Here is a 13,058-nt window from a genome sequence, read left to right as displayed (position 1 = left end):
CATTTTCTGCTGACATCAGTTTTCAGCAGATCATCCTTAAATGTGCCGTATGTAGGATTGACACCGAGTGGTTGAACTAGGTATTGAGGTACAAATTCAAAATGTTGGAGAGGGTTTTTTTTCACTCGACCCCTTCTCAGACTTGACACCCATGCAGGTTTCCAGATTGATGAAACAAACAAGAATAAGGGCACTTTACGATGAATAAAATGAAATAAGATGCGTTTTCCACCAACTGGCAACCTGGGTTGCCGAAATACGTCATTCAGGCCCAGAACGCAAATTTTCAAAGAAGAATAACTGACTGTAGCATTGATTTTCAGATAAACAAGTATGTTAACTTAGCATGTTTCTTAAATATCTGCAAACATACTATGGTATTTTTCTGCTTTAGTAGAGTCAAAATCTTACATATAGCATGTTTAACGCTTCTTTTCCAAACTTCATCTTCCTGTGAGCCAGAGATAATAATGCAATATTCGGTTTCACTTGGAAATACATTTTAATATCAAAGTCAGTTGCATCTTAAAGCTCACACAGTGTTTACAGTTTTCCTGAATGTGTTTACAGTTTAAAGTGCATTAGGGTGTTGTAGAGAGCTGTTGGGGTTCTGTGAGTCTGTTAACATTTGACACTGACTCTGTTTATGATGGTGATTCAGCGAGATGTGCTAATGAGTGCTATTATTAGCCCCATCAGATTCAGCCGTACATCGCCACTCAAACTCTCAAGGTGACAAGTGACAGAACACTTGGGTTGCAACAGATTTTGGATTGAATGTGGCATGTGTGTGATGCAGACTTTGCTGCAGGGTGTCAAAAATGACCCTGTTTGGTTTCTTAATACTCATAATGTGTTTGATTCATTGGTGCATGTACCAAAATAAAATGTTTGGATTGTCTGGAAGTACATCACAATACAGAACAAAAGATCTGTCTGTAATTTCATTTCATTCTGACTTCAAAGTCTTTATCTGCCTCTGGGGCATCTTTCCTTTTTTGGCTTTTGTGTCCAAACTCCCCTTCAGCCACCTGTCATATACAAACCCTTTCTACAATCAAAAACACTCTGATGACTAAAATCCCTATCCCTTGTTTTCTGTGAACAGTGTTTCATGTTGACTTTAAAACTGCTGTAAGCAGTTTCCACTGTTTTGCTCACTCTAACCACGTCGTTCTTCCAAATCCCTGCTCTCCAATAAAATACCAGCCAACCTGAATTTAGCTGGTTAACATAGATTAAATAAGAATGTATTTAATGACATGTTAATATTTGTTGTGTGTGTAGGTTTGGGTCAGTCCAGAGGCCTCTCCAGCCATTTGATCCACACATTACAGTCGATGTCTCGAGTGGAGAATCATCATCTGGTTTCACTAGCCAAGAAAGCACGATGGAGCGCAACAAGTCAGGTAAACAAACACGCATAATCCAAAGACATTTAAGGGGAGCCAGTCTTTAAACAAAAACGGCTGTAAATGCGTTTGTGTACCGCCCCATCACTGAGTGCCCTCTGCTGGAGACACTGGAAATATAGACTTCTTTACAAAAACCATTGGGTTTCACTGGAGATCACTGCTCTTTATTCAGGCATTAATTGAGTCATTTTCTTTATTGAAATAGAACAAAATGTAAATATTAGACGGACAAACTCTAACTAGAAATAAACTATCTGAAATAAATTAGATTTATTCCAATAATGAAGTCCAATAATAAAATGAAAACTGAAATAGTAAAAAATAAAAAATACTAGTTAAAATAACCAAAGCAAAAAATTCCAAAAAAAATTAAAATGGAATCTGAAAATATAAAAATAAAAGCTAATTTCAAAATATTAATAAATACTATAATAGTGTGTGTGTGTGTGTGTGTGTGTGTATGTATATATATATATATATATATATATATATATATATATATATATATATATATAAAATACTAAAATAGTCTGAAATGTATCTTTAGATGTTTATATAACATTCTAAAAAGAAAAATTATTGCTTTGGTTTGAAACTTTTAAAGTGCATGTAAACAGTTTTGTGTCAGTGTGAATTGGACTTCACTCCTCTGGTGTTTTTGCGTTGGACAGAGCCTATGTGGCATGTTCCTGCTTCATCACGTGGTGTGTCAGTGGGCTCAGCTCCAAGAAGACAGACTCGACAGGACGTTGCAGGGAAGGACTCTCCAAACCGCCACTCTAAGGTAAGAACTCATCCTCATCAGGTCAACCAGGAAGTAGTTTCATTCGGCCCTTGTGTACTGATCACTCTTCCTCCTGCTCTCTCTCAGGGTGAGGCACACTATTCCAGTCACTCCAGCAGTAACACGCTCTCCAGCAATGCTTCCAGCAGTCACAGCGACGAGCGCTGGTTTGACAGCGTGGGAGGTGTGGTTTCCGGTGCCCTGAGTGACCCCTCAGACCCCGACCCGGACCATATGGGCAAGGGAGGCTCCAGTGACAGTGGCATCGATGCATCTCTCTACACGCCAAGTCCCAACACTAAAGGAGCCAAACCTAGCCGCAGCCTTGCAGGAACCCCCCATAAACCTTTGCATGGTTCTGCTACCTACAGCGGCTTGCAGGAGCTGTCCGGAGCGGGAGGAGAGGGTCGCCGCAGGGAGTCTTCACCCATCATTGCATCTGCAAATCAAAGCAAGAACTATCGCACCCGCACATTCCCCCCTCCTGGATCAGCCAACGTCGACAACTTCAAACCAAGGTATTGTATTTAATCTGAAATGGATACACTTTTTTTTTTTTTTTTTGAATTTTATTATTTTATTTAGCAACAATGCATTAAATTAATTCGACCAGAAAGAACTGTTGTATACAATGAGTTAAAGGTGAAGTACTACAATAAAAACTTTTGAATGCTAGTGTATCTTGATGGATATAGTGGAGCACAGCACACATATGAGATAATTCAGGTGTGGCTGACAAATATATGTATAATAATACAAATATAGCATGGATAATAATACGTTATGCATGTTATAAATGTGATTTTCAGTGTTAATAATCCTGACCTACCAACATATGAATTGTGTGTATTTTTGTTTCTGGGATTTAGGACCTGCTATACCCCTCAAGGCTACAAGACCCCTGCTGTGGCCGATAAACCCCGGCCTGTCAGATCTTCAACAGTCACACCCACGTCAGGCTCCGCCCAGCTTTCAAACTCCACCCCCAAGTCGTTAAGTAAAACCAAGAGTGCATGGCAACAGGAGGAGAACAGCGCAGCAACCAGCACCACCTCCACTGACAGCAACAGCAACAAGTATGTGTTTATGAAATGTAGATTTGGTGTTCATGAGAAGGCTGATGGATTCTGAAATAGATGCACGACGTATTTAAATCCTGGTCCTGATTATTCTTGTGTGTGCTTTCAGGCAGGTGGATATGAACAGTAAGAACGTGTTCGGACAGCCCCGGTTACGTGCCTCTCTGAGGGACCTGCGCTCACCACGCAGATCTCACAAGAGCACCATTGAAGACGACTTGAAAAAGCTCATCATCATGGACAACCCTACAGAGACACCATCACGGGATGGGGTAAACAAACACTAGAAAGAGACGAGGACAAGAAGACAATCAATCAAACTCATTTGTTAAATGTGTGTTTGTGTTTCTCGACAGTCTCCTCACCGGACCCTGCAACGTACTTTCTCTGATGAGAGTCTGTGCAGTGGACGGAGAGACTCTAGTTATGCAAGCACGCCTCTTTTTGAAGGACAAGTGCCACCCAGTGACCTTCTCTTCACCTGCACGCTGCCTACTCGACGCCACGGACACAACGCCAATCATGGAGCCCTCGTGCCTAGTAAGAAAGGTAAATGTCATTTTCTGGTTATAGTGAGCTGGTATGTCTTTACTCGTTCTCTGCTGATAGCTTTGGGGTACACTTTTTTTGCAGTACCATTGTCTGCATCAGAGTTATCTCTGACTGAGGTGAGGGATAAGGTCCCACCTCTCAGAAGACTGGACCCTGGACTCATGCCCCTTCCTGACACTGCCTGTGGTCTAGAGTGGTCCAGCCTCGTCAATGCGGCCAAAGCATATGAAGGTATGAGGATGTGTTCGTCTGACACCACTGATTCTGATGTCAAACCAAGATACTTTAGGTTATGGAAGCCCATTTTATGTTTTGGTTAATCATAATTATTCCATAAAAAGTACATACAAAAAAAACTTTAAAGTTGATTACCGTATTTTTCGGACTATAAGTCGCACATAAGTATAAGTCGCATCAGTCCAAAAATACGTCATAAAGAGGAAAAAACATATATAAGTCGCACTGGACTATAAGTCGCATTTATTTAGAACCAAGAGAAAACATTACCGTCTACAGCCACGAGAGGGCGCTCTATGTTTTCAGTGTAGACTACAGGAGCACTGAGCAGCATAGAGCGCCCTCTCTTGGCTGGAGAAGGTAATGTTTTCTCTTGGTTCATTTCTCTTTGTTCATGTCAAATTAATTTTGATAAATAAGTCGCACCTGACTATAAGTCGCAGGACCAGCCAAACTATGAAAAAAAGTGCGACTTATAGTCCGGAAAATACGGTATTACCTTTTTTTGGAATTTTATTTAACTCTTCCGGCTTTAATGCAAGTAGGAAACTTTTCTTAAACAAGTAAGCTTACTCAGGGACTGGTTTAGTAGGATTTTACCGGAAAAGATTTTAGATTTTTTTTTATCATATGTTCATTTAAAAAATCTATTATAGTTTTATTTACTGTATTTGTGTCTTTATTTTGTGAGATGGCAATAAAAAGAATGAAATACTACTAATGTCTTTTTGACTATATCTCATTACTTAAACATTTTATATCATAATTCAGACTTTTTATCTCAGTGGCAATTTTTACTCTGAGTTTGACATTTTATGTAATAATAAATGTTTCTAATTTCAACATTATTACATAATTGTGTCTTTTTATCTCATAATTTCGACATTTCATCTCATAATTGCAACTTGTCTCATAATTATAAACTTTTTGATTATGATTTACCACGGTCTAACTTTTTCTTATGTGGCAGAAATGGGCTTCCATATAAAGGTGATGTCATTTTCAATGTACTTGTTCTTAGTATGCACTGACTACAAGTAAGCCTCTTTGTGGTTTGCAGACCATTAAGTTTGTTTTGTTCTTCAGTATAAAAATACTTAAATTAGAAAACCATTGTAATCTAAAAGACTGAATCTGTGATGCTTTTTTGGGTTGTTTCACAGTGCAAAGAGCGGTTTCTTTATTTTCATTGTCTGAGTCCCACGCGGGCGGCAATGAGTTGAGACCCGTCATCAGCCCGGTGCATTTCCACACGCCACAGACTCCCCGCACCACTCCCACTTTCAGCGGGTGAGACAGACAAACAGACACCTGTTCTGTATATACTAGCTCTTCCTCTGAGTTCTCTGCAGTGTAGGGTTTGTTAACAGTAGTGTTACACCACAGGCACAGTGTTAGCTCTGAAAGTCTGCATGAAGTTTGCTTAACCTCAAATCAACTCCTTCTTTCAATAACGGATTAAGTATTTCAATATTTGGAATAATAATTTCTATGCAAGGAGACTGGGATTAATTTATTTTTAATTCGTGTGTTGCAGTGAAGAGGTTCCCAATGATCTGTCTGGGCGTCTAAATCATCTGGAAGTCATGCTGAAACAGCTGAACAATGATCTGGAAAAAGTGAGTTAGACTGAAGGAGCCTGACCAGTGCAGGACAGGTTCACTAGGGACGGGGATTTTGAATCATTGTGTTGTGTATTCAAACACACAGAGTAGTCAGCTGACCATGGTCACATGACTACAGCTGTTTCTGTCTTTATTTAAAGTCTGCACATCATTTGTACAGTTCACCCTGGCCGATAAAATGGACGGTTCTCTTTAGAAATTCAAAATGAAAGAAAATATTTTTTCTGTAATTGTTTCTCTCCTCCTTTTCCCTGGTCTGTTCCTTCCTGTCCCGTCCTCTCAGGAGAAACAGGACAAGGCGACGTTGTTAGCAGAGATGGCTAATCTGAGGCAGAACAACCAGCGCCTGCAGGAGGAATCACACTCAGCCAGTGAACAGCTCCGCAAGTTCAGCAAACTCTTATCCTCTACCATCCCCGAGAGGAAATAACTCTTCCCTTTCACTTGAGAGAAGATGAGATCTGCCTAACAGCTCATTTACTTCACAGTCTCGTATTGTCCAGTACACCCACTGTCCCGCTCGCCCTCATCTAGATCCTCACCACACACCAAACTGTGAGCTTTACCAAAGTGTGACTGAGGGAAACCCAAATCTCCCTGATGACCTGAGACTTGAAATCTTCAACCTAAAGCCGGTACACAAGTACAAGTGTCTATTTTTGAACAAACAAACACACGATTCCTACCTTGAAACGAGCGAGCTCCTCATCTGATCGAACTACTTTTGGGACTATTTTCTCATTGTAGATTTATTTTTGTACTCGACGAGTCGACACTAAGCTTGAGCCAGTAAAACGGAGAGACGCTAAACATCAGAGAGGCCTGTTAACTGCACAGTCAAATCAACACTTGAGCCACGTGAGCGATCCTGCCTTGCCCAAAACCTTGAGAGAAGTCCCGGTACTGTAATTGTGAGGGAGAAGGAATGACTCACAGATAACATGTCACTGAAAAAGTGTAATTCTATATCGCATAATCTCATATGCAGGTACATCGTGTTCATCTCTATGATTCAAACCATCCTCATCTCAGCTGATTTATCCTCCAACAGACTTCCTGTAGTGATTGAAACTCTGCAATAAAGCCTCTGTAGATGGAGAACCGCCGCTTTCTGACCAGTGAAACCAACCACTACTAAAACTGTGATGTTACACCCCAAGTCTTTGATCGGTTCCTCCGTGCGTGGACACCGGTCAGTCTTTAAGTCATGTGACAGGAAATGCCACTTGCTCTCTTTAGTATGGTTTTGGCATAGCACTGTGTGTAAACTTGGGCTGTTAGATTTTGACACTGTATATATATATATATATATATATATATATATATATATATATATATATATATATATATATATATATATATATATGTATGTATATATATATATATATATATATATGTATGTATATATGTATGTATTTGTGCAAAGCTGACACTAAGAAACCCTATTCAGCTGTGTTCCATACAGACTCTATTTTTCTATTTGTATTTAGTTCAGGTTTATCTGGTGAAACGACTGTTGGCAATAGATAGACAGATCATCGTGTTTACATACTAAGACGATCCACACTGTACTCTATGTTATGCGCTCTAACCGGAATAACAGTCAGGCTGGATCGGATATGGTTTATCATGTACCCCGTGTTACTCTGTACATGTCTGCCTTAAAGTGCTCAGCTGTGTTAGAATTCACCACTCATATCAGCTCTCTCAATCCCTTTAACCTGCTGCGACTGGAAAAAATATCTCCTCCTCTCTCAGGACCCGTAAGCTGCCCTCTCGGTGACCCGATCTGTTCATCTCTGACATATTTATTCACGTCAAAACAAAGGCACTGCAACAGTCACTCGACTTTATACTATAAGTGAAAATATAAGGTGTCTGCTTTGCTCAGACAAACACAGACAACTATATACATGCTTATGACAGTGAATAGCACTGTAAAACGCAAAGGTTTTTGGTTATTTATGGGGTGAGAGATTCAAATTAGATTCATTGCAGCTGTTTAGTAATGTGACTGTACAGACAGTGATTTTATACAAAGCTTTGAACTGCTGACATCTAACACGCTATGTGTTCTCCCAACAAGGGAAATTCCAACCAAAACATGAACATTCTTTCATTTTCTCACCCTCATGTTGTTCCAGAGTAGTATGACTATATATTTCTTCTATGGAACAAGAAAGAAATTATTCTGAAGAACTAAAGAGCTTTGGTTCCCATTGACTTCCATTGTGTTCAAAGTTCCAGAGAAGAAAGCAAGACATACAGGTTTGGAACAACATGAGAATGAGTTTTTGGGTGGACTGTACCTTCAAATATAGGTCTGTATACATGTGAGAAGCTTTTATTTATAAATCATCACTCTGGACTTCAAATGACACGAATAATAAGCTCATTTCATCCCCACTGTTTTAGATCACGTTTTACAGGTTTGTCAGATTCTCATCTCATTGCTGTGACTACAAGATCTTACTGTGTGTTTTTCAGTCCGTAAATTGGGAGGTTTTTCAGACTCACTCAGTTCTGGGTTACTGTATGTTTGTTTGATAGTTGGGTGGAGGTGTTTTTAAGTTCTTTAAAATTTTTATAAGGTAAATATGAGTAATATACTTGTGAGAACATCTATGTGCATCTGTGTTGCGCATTCTTAAATCATGGCAAATTGTATAGTCCAGCTGTAATATTTGAAGGTTTATTTTTGTGTAATATTTTGACTATTTATTTTGATTATTTTCGTTCTTTTTTTTAAATACAGAACGTCAAATTCAAGCTGAAAATTACAAGATTTGGTAACATTATTAGAGGGTACTGAGTTTGTCCTTTATATTTTGTTTGATTCATGATCTTTTGTACAAAGCTGATTTTATGCTTTTATTTCTATTCTTTTTTTTTTAAAGAAACATTATTGTAATTCATCTTTTTGTCTCTGTTTCCATTAGCTTCGTGCATGAAACAGTGGCTCTAATTCCTCGTTTAACTATTGATAACTGATCAATCTTTCAGTTTCTTTGGGGGATGTGTACATTTAATATGTGTAAATTATGTTTTCATTATTTTATAAAAAAAAATATTAAAATATTTCATAATGATAACATTCTTGACCATTCATTTTATTTAAATAATATTTTATGCTACACTGGAAGAGCAAAGACACAAATACCGGTTCATTCATAATTTACCCGTTCTGTTGTTAAGTCTGTTCACTTTATAAAGAATACAAGTCTAAAAAGTTTATTTATTTAAATAAAGCTTGCAAAATAATAATAATAATAATAATTTTACTCTAAAATGAAAATTGGTACCCTCAAGTTGTTCCAGCTGTATGATTTTCTCTCTTCTAATGAGCACAGAAGAAGATTTTGAAGAATGTGGGTAACCAAACAGTTTCTGCTCCCCATTGACTCTCATAGAATTTTATTTATCATAATAACCAGAAACTGATTAAATGATGACAGGTTTTCACTTTTGGCTGAATTATTCCTTTATTACCTAAAACCATATCAATGGCACCAATTTTATATAAATTATGCCCTACATAGAACAACAGCGCCCCCCACTGGAACAAGAGGTTGTGTTGACTGTAATTACTTGCGCCCTCTGCTGGTCATAAATGCGTATAGCACGATAAATAAAAGGCATCCTTAATTTATGGTGGGAAATCAGTCAAAATTCAGAAACAATTATTACAAAATATATATGCTTTAAATGGTGGTGTATAGATGACAATATTAATAATGAGATATTTTAATGCATATATTAACAAATATTTTTTTTATTGTTTTTATTTATGAATGAATGAGAGACAAATTTATTGTTGTGCATGTATGAAGCTTTGAATGCTAGGATAATTACCAGGGTTGCCAGATCAAAAACAAAACAATAACCAGCCAGACCAACTGGTTCTCAAAACAAGCTCAGTCAAATTTCGGGAGAAAATGGCTATCAAATATTAATGTTCTTGGGAGTCTAGGCCTACCAAGGTATCCCGTCTTGGTCGACATCATGTTCCAGAATCCGGACCAAAACAAAAAAAAATGGTAAAAAGGTATGGCAACTCTGGTTATTACAGACTTTTTTCCTTTTTGTTTAAACACTGTTCTAAACAAACACGAATTAACAATAAATAAATATATTGTTCTTTATTGTCTTAATGCGAATTAATTAACATTTAATGTAAAGTGTTATCTTAATTGTAATAACTAATATATTTACTTTTATGCCAAAAAATCATTAGGATATTAAGTAAAGATCATGTTCCATTAAGATATTTTGTAAATTTCCTACCATAAACATATCAAGACTTAATTTTTTATGAGTAATATGCATTGCTAAAAACTTCATTTGGACAACGTTTTTTTATTTTCTCTTTTTTTGCACACTCAGATTCAAGATTTTCAAATAGTTGTATTTGATATTGATATGAAATATTGCCTTAACTATACATAAATGGAAAGCTTATTTATTTTCAGCTTCAGCTATACAATAGCTTCGGTTCAGTGGTAACTGTTGAGTGTATCACAGCCCAACCCACATCAGATGAAACCTCTCATACAGCTTCCGTTTAGAGTTCATTTCTTATTAACTGGTTTACGGTGTCACTGCTCCAACAAGACACCTCTCGAGTCGGGCCCCCACTGATTTTTTGGCTACATTTGTTCAGTTAATTTGTGTTACCTTGTCAGATTTTGTTATGTCCCACTAAAACAGCAAGTCGTACAATTCACCAACGAAAACATGTTACCTTAACGTGTACACTAACTCTAAACCTTAAGCTTGGGCACTTTCCCGCTGAGAATAGGTAACCAGTGTTGCCAACTAATTTGCTAAAGGAAGGTTGATTTGTTGCTAAAAGACAATCACGACGCAAAATTGTCACTACATCAAATCTCAGCAAATAATATATGTTTATGTTAATTTAGGTTTGTTCGTAATGCATAATAATATATGTTAAAATATATATAACTTTTTATATACAATTAATTATTGAACATTTACACATATTTGAACAATTACAAGTTGTTGATTTTTTTTTTTTTTTGTAAACTACTACACATTCTGAACAATTCTAGTTTTTAAGCAGTGTATAAGTAGTCAGTATGCTAAATTCTAAGAATCGTTTTTAATAATAAAAAAAAAGACTGATTTGTAGATTTTTGAAAGAAAACGTTTCTCTATGTGACTTCAAATTTACTGATACACGTGTGGCTTTTCTCTACAACTACAAATCGCACTGCCACAGGTGTTCTGTTGTTTTGAATCAAAAATAACTTCATAGAAAAGTGGCTTGATTAAAAAAAACAAGCGCCTGTCGCTTAAAGATGACGTGCTACCTCGACGTCACCATGGCGAAAGCGCGCAGTCAAAAGAGGCTGCAGTGGACTACAACCCTTTCCCTACCATCGCATTACACGCCAGAATAAAAGAAGAATATTGAAAAGGACGACACAGCCTTTGTTAGTTCGACATGCATAAGCATTATAAACATATTATAAACAATTATAAACATCTAGCGAATTCAGACGCGAGAGGAATATTACTGTTGATGATGGTGGTGACGGCTCTCTAGGGCATCCCTGTTGGTATCTTAGTTATTTTTTTAACAAACATAAAATCGCTTTATAGACGTGAAATGTGACGTTTTGAACGGGAAAAGTAATGTTTGTAGAGTAAAAGTCGTCTCTGGTTCTTGTTTACAAGAGGACGTGACACCGCTCGGGCTGAGTATTCGAATGAAAAACACTTTAGTAAAATATTCCCCGTTTCGTTAGGCTCTGAGATATCTTATAAATGCATGTTTTATAGCATCAGCGCGACAGCTGACAAAGTTGGCCGGTTAAAGTACTGACGTGTCTTGTGGCGCGCGGTCAGTGCCGAGGCTGGAGGGACACGCCTGCCGTCAACAGCCCGCCGAGGAGCCAAAGCTGTGCACGTTGATAACGGACACGCGCTGGCAGGATGCGACCCGCTGAGAGCACCGGGGACTGCAGTCAGAGCGTACGGCGGGTAACGCCTCAGCCTGAACAACACATGTTCTACTGCTATCTAAACTTCTAAACTTTCTAATAGCTGATTTGGAGAAATTCACCATTACATCACCTGCTCGCCAATAAATCCTCTGCAGTGAATGGGTGCCGTCCGAATGTGAGTTCAAACAACTGATGAAAACATGACAGTTATCAACCCAACCCCAGTTAATAAAATAACATATTGTGAAGATAAAAGTAAATGCTAAAATATAGTAAATTTCACTATATTGCTTTCTCCATTTAAAATGTAATCTCGTCTGAATCAAGAATATATATATATATATATATATATATATATATATATATATATATATATATATATATATATATATATATATATATATATATATGAACTTGTAAACAGTGCTTGATTAATTTTTATATATATATATATATAATTAATCAAGCACTGTTTACAAGTTCAAAACACCATTACAGGTCTAAACAGATGTGTTGGTAGATTTTGATGTCAGAACCACAGTGGATGGACTTTTTCAGTGAAGAAAGCATTATTATGGATTATGGACTCATATTTTGGCCAGAAGCATTGGTTTAAAGTTAAAAAGCCTTAATGATGTATTTATTTCTTAGAAACATGCAGCTTTTCACATCACAAATTTTAATTGATAGACTATTGATTATTGTGATGTTTTTTTATCAGCTGTCGGGACTCTCATTCTGATGGCACCCATTCACTGCAGAAGATCTGTTAATGAGCGAGTGAAGTAATGCTAAATTTCTTCAACATTTTTACATCTTAGATGGCTTTCAGGGTGAGTAAAGTTTTTGCCATAGTTTGTGCTATTATCTTGGAGCAGGCCACTGATCTGGACATTGAGTTTAAAGTTCTAAAACTGCAGGTAGATCACAATCATGAGGAAGAGGGTTCTTCTAGATTCAGATTCCAAACTCAGTTCTGGAGCACCGTGTCCTGCAGAGTCTAGCTCCAACCACAATTAAACACACCTGAACCAGCAAATCAAGCTCTTATAGGCATACTAAAACCTGTGTTGAGGCAAGTTGAAAGTGAAGTGACATTCAGCCAAGTGTGGTGACCCATACTCAGAATTTGTCCTCTGCATTTAACCCATCCGAAATGCACACACACAGAGCAGTGAACACACATGCACACGCACACGAACACGCACCCGGAGCAGTGGGCAGCCATTTATGCTGCGGCGCCTGGGGAGCAGTTGGGGGTTCGATGCTCAAGGGCACCTAAGTCGTGGTATTGAAGGTGGAGAGAGGACTGTACATGCACTCCCCCCACCCACAATTCCTGCCGGCCAGAGACTCGAACTCACAACCTTGCGATTGTCAGTCCGACTCTCTAACCATTA

General features: G+C 37.9%; 1 protein-coding gene across 4 annotated transcripts in view; it reads left to right on the top strand.

Annotated features, from left to right (window-relative positions):
* The window catches only part of LOC127977585 (signal-induced proliferation-associated 1-like protein 3), a 91,364-nt gene extending 82,580 nt beyond the window's left edge, over positions 1-8,784 (top strand). For all 4 annotated transcript variants that reach the window (XM_052582531.1, XM_052582533.1, XM_052582532.1 and 1 more), the window contains 10 exons: positions 1,288-1,409; positions 2,087-2,199; positions 2,287-2,717; positions 3,069-3,275; positions 3,388-3,550; positions 3,635-3,827; positions 3,912-4,061; positions 5,231-5,357; positions 5,605-5,686; positions 5,976-8,784. In XM_052582531.1, the coding sequence (XP_052438491.1) occupies positions 1,288-1,409; positions 2,087-2,199; positions 2,287-2,717; positions 3,069-3,275; positions 3,388-3,550; positions 3,635-3,827; positions 3,912-4,061; positions 5,231-5,357; positions 5,605-5,686; positions 5,976-6,122 (1,735 nt within the window). In that variant the 3' untranslated portion in view covers positions 6,123-8,784. The remainder of the gene's footprint in view (positions 1-1,287; positions 1,410-2,086; positions 2,200-2,286; positions 2,718-3,068; positions 3,276-3,387; positions 3,551-3,634; positions 3,828-3,911; positions 4,062-5,230; positions 5,358-5,604; positions 5,687-5,975) is intronic.
* Positions 8,785-13,058: the final 4,274 nt, after the last annotated feature.

This window comes from Carassius gibelio, chromosome B18, assembly GCF_023724105.1.
Source record: "Carassius gibelio isolate Cgi1373 ecotype wild population from Czech Republic chromosome B18, carGib1.2-hapl.c, whole genome shotgun sequence".
NCBI lineage: Eukaryota > Metazoa > Chordata > Actinopteri > Cypriniformes > Cyprinidae > Carassius > Carassius gibelio.
This window is presented reverse-complemented; position numbering and strand designations above follow the sequence as displayed.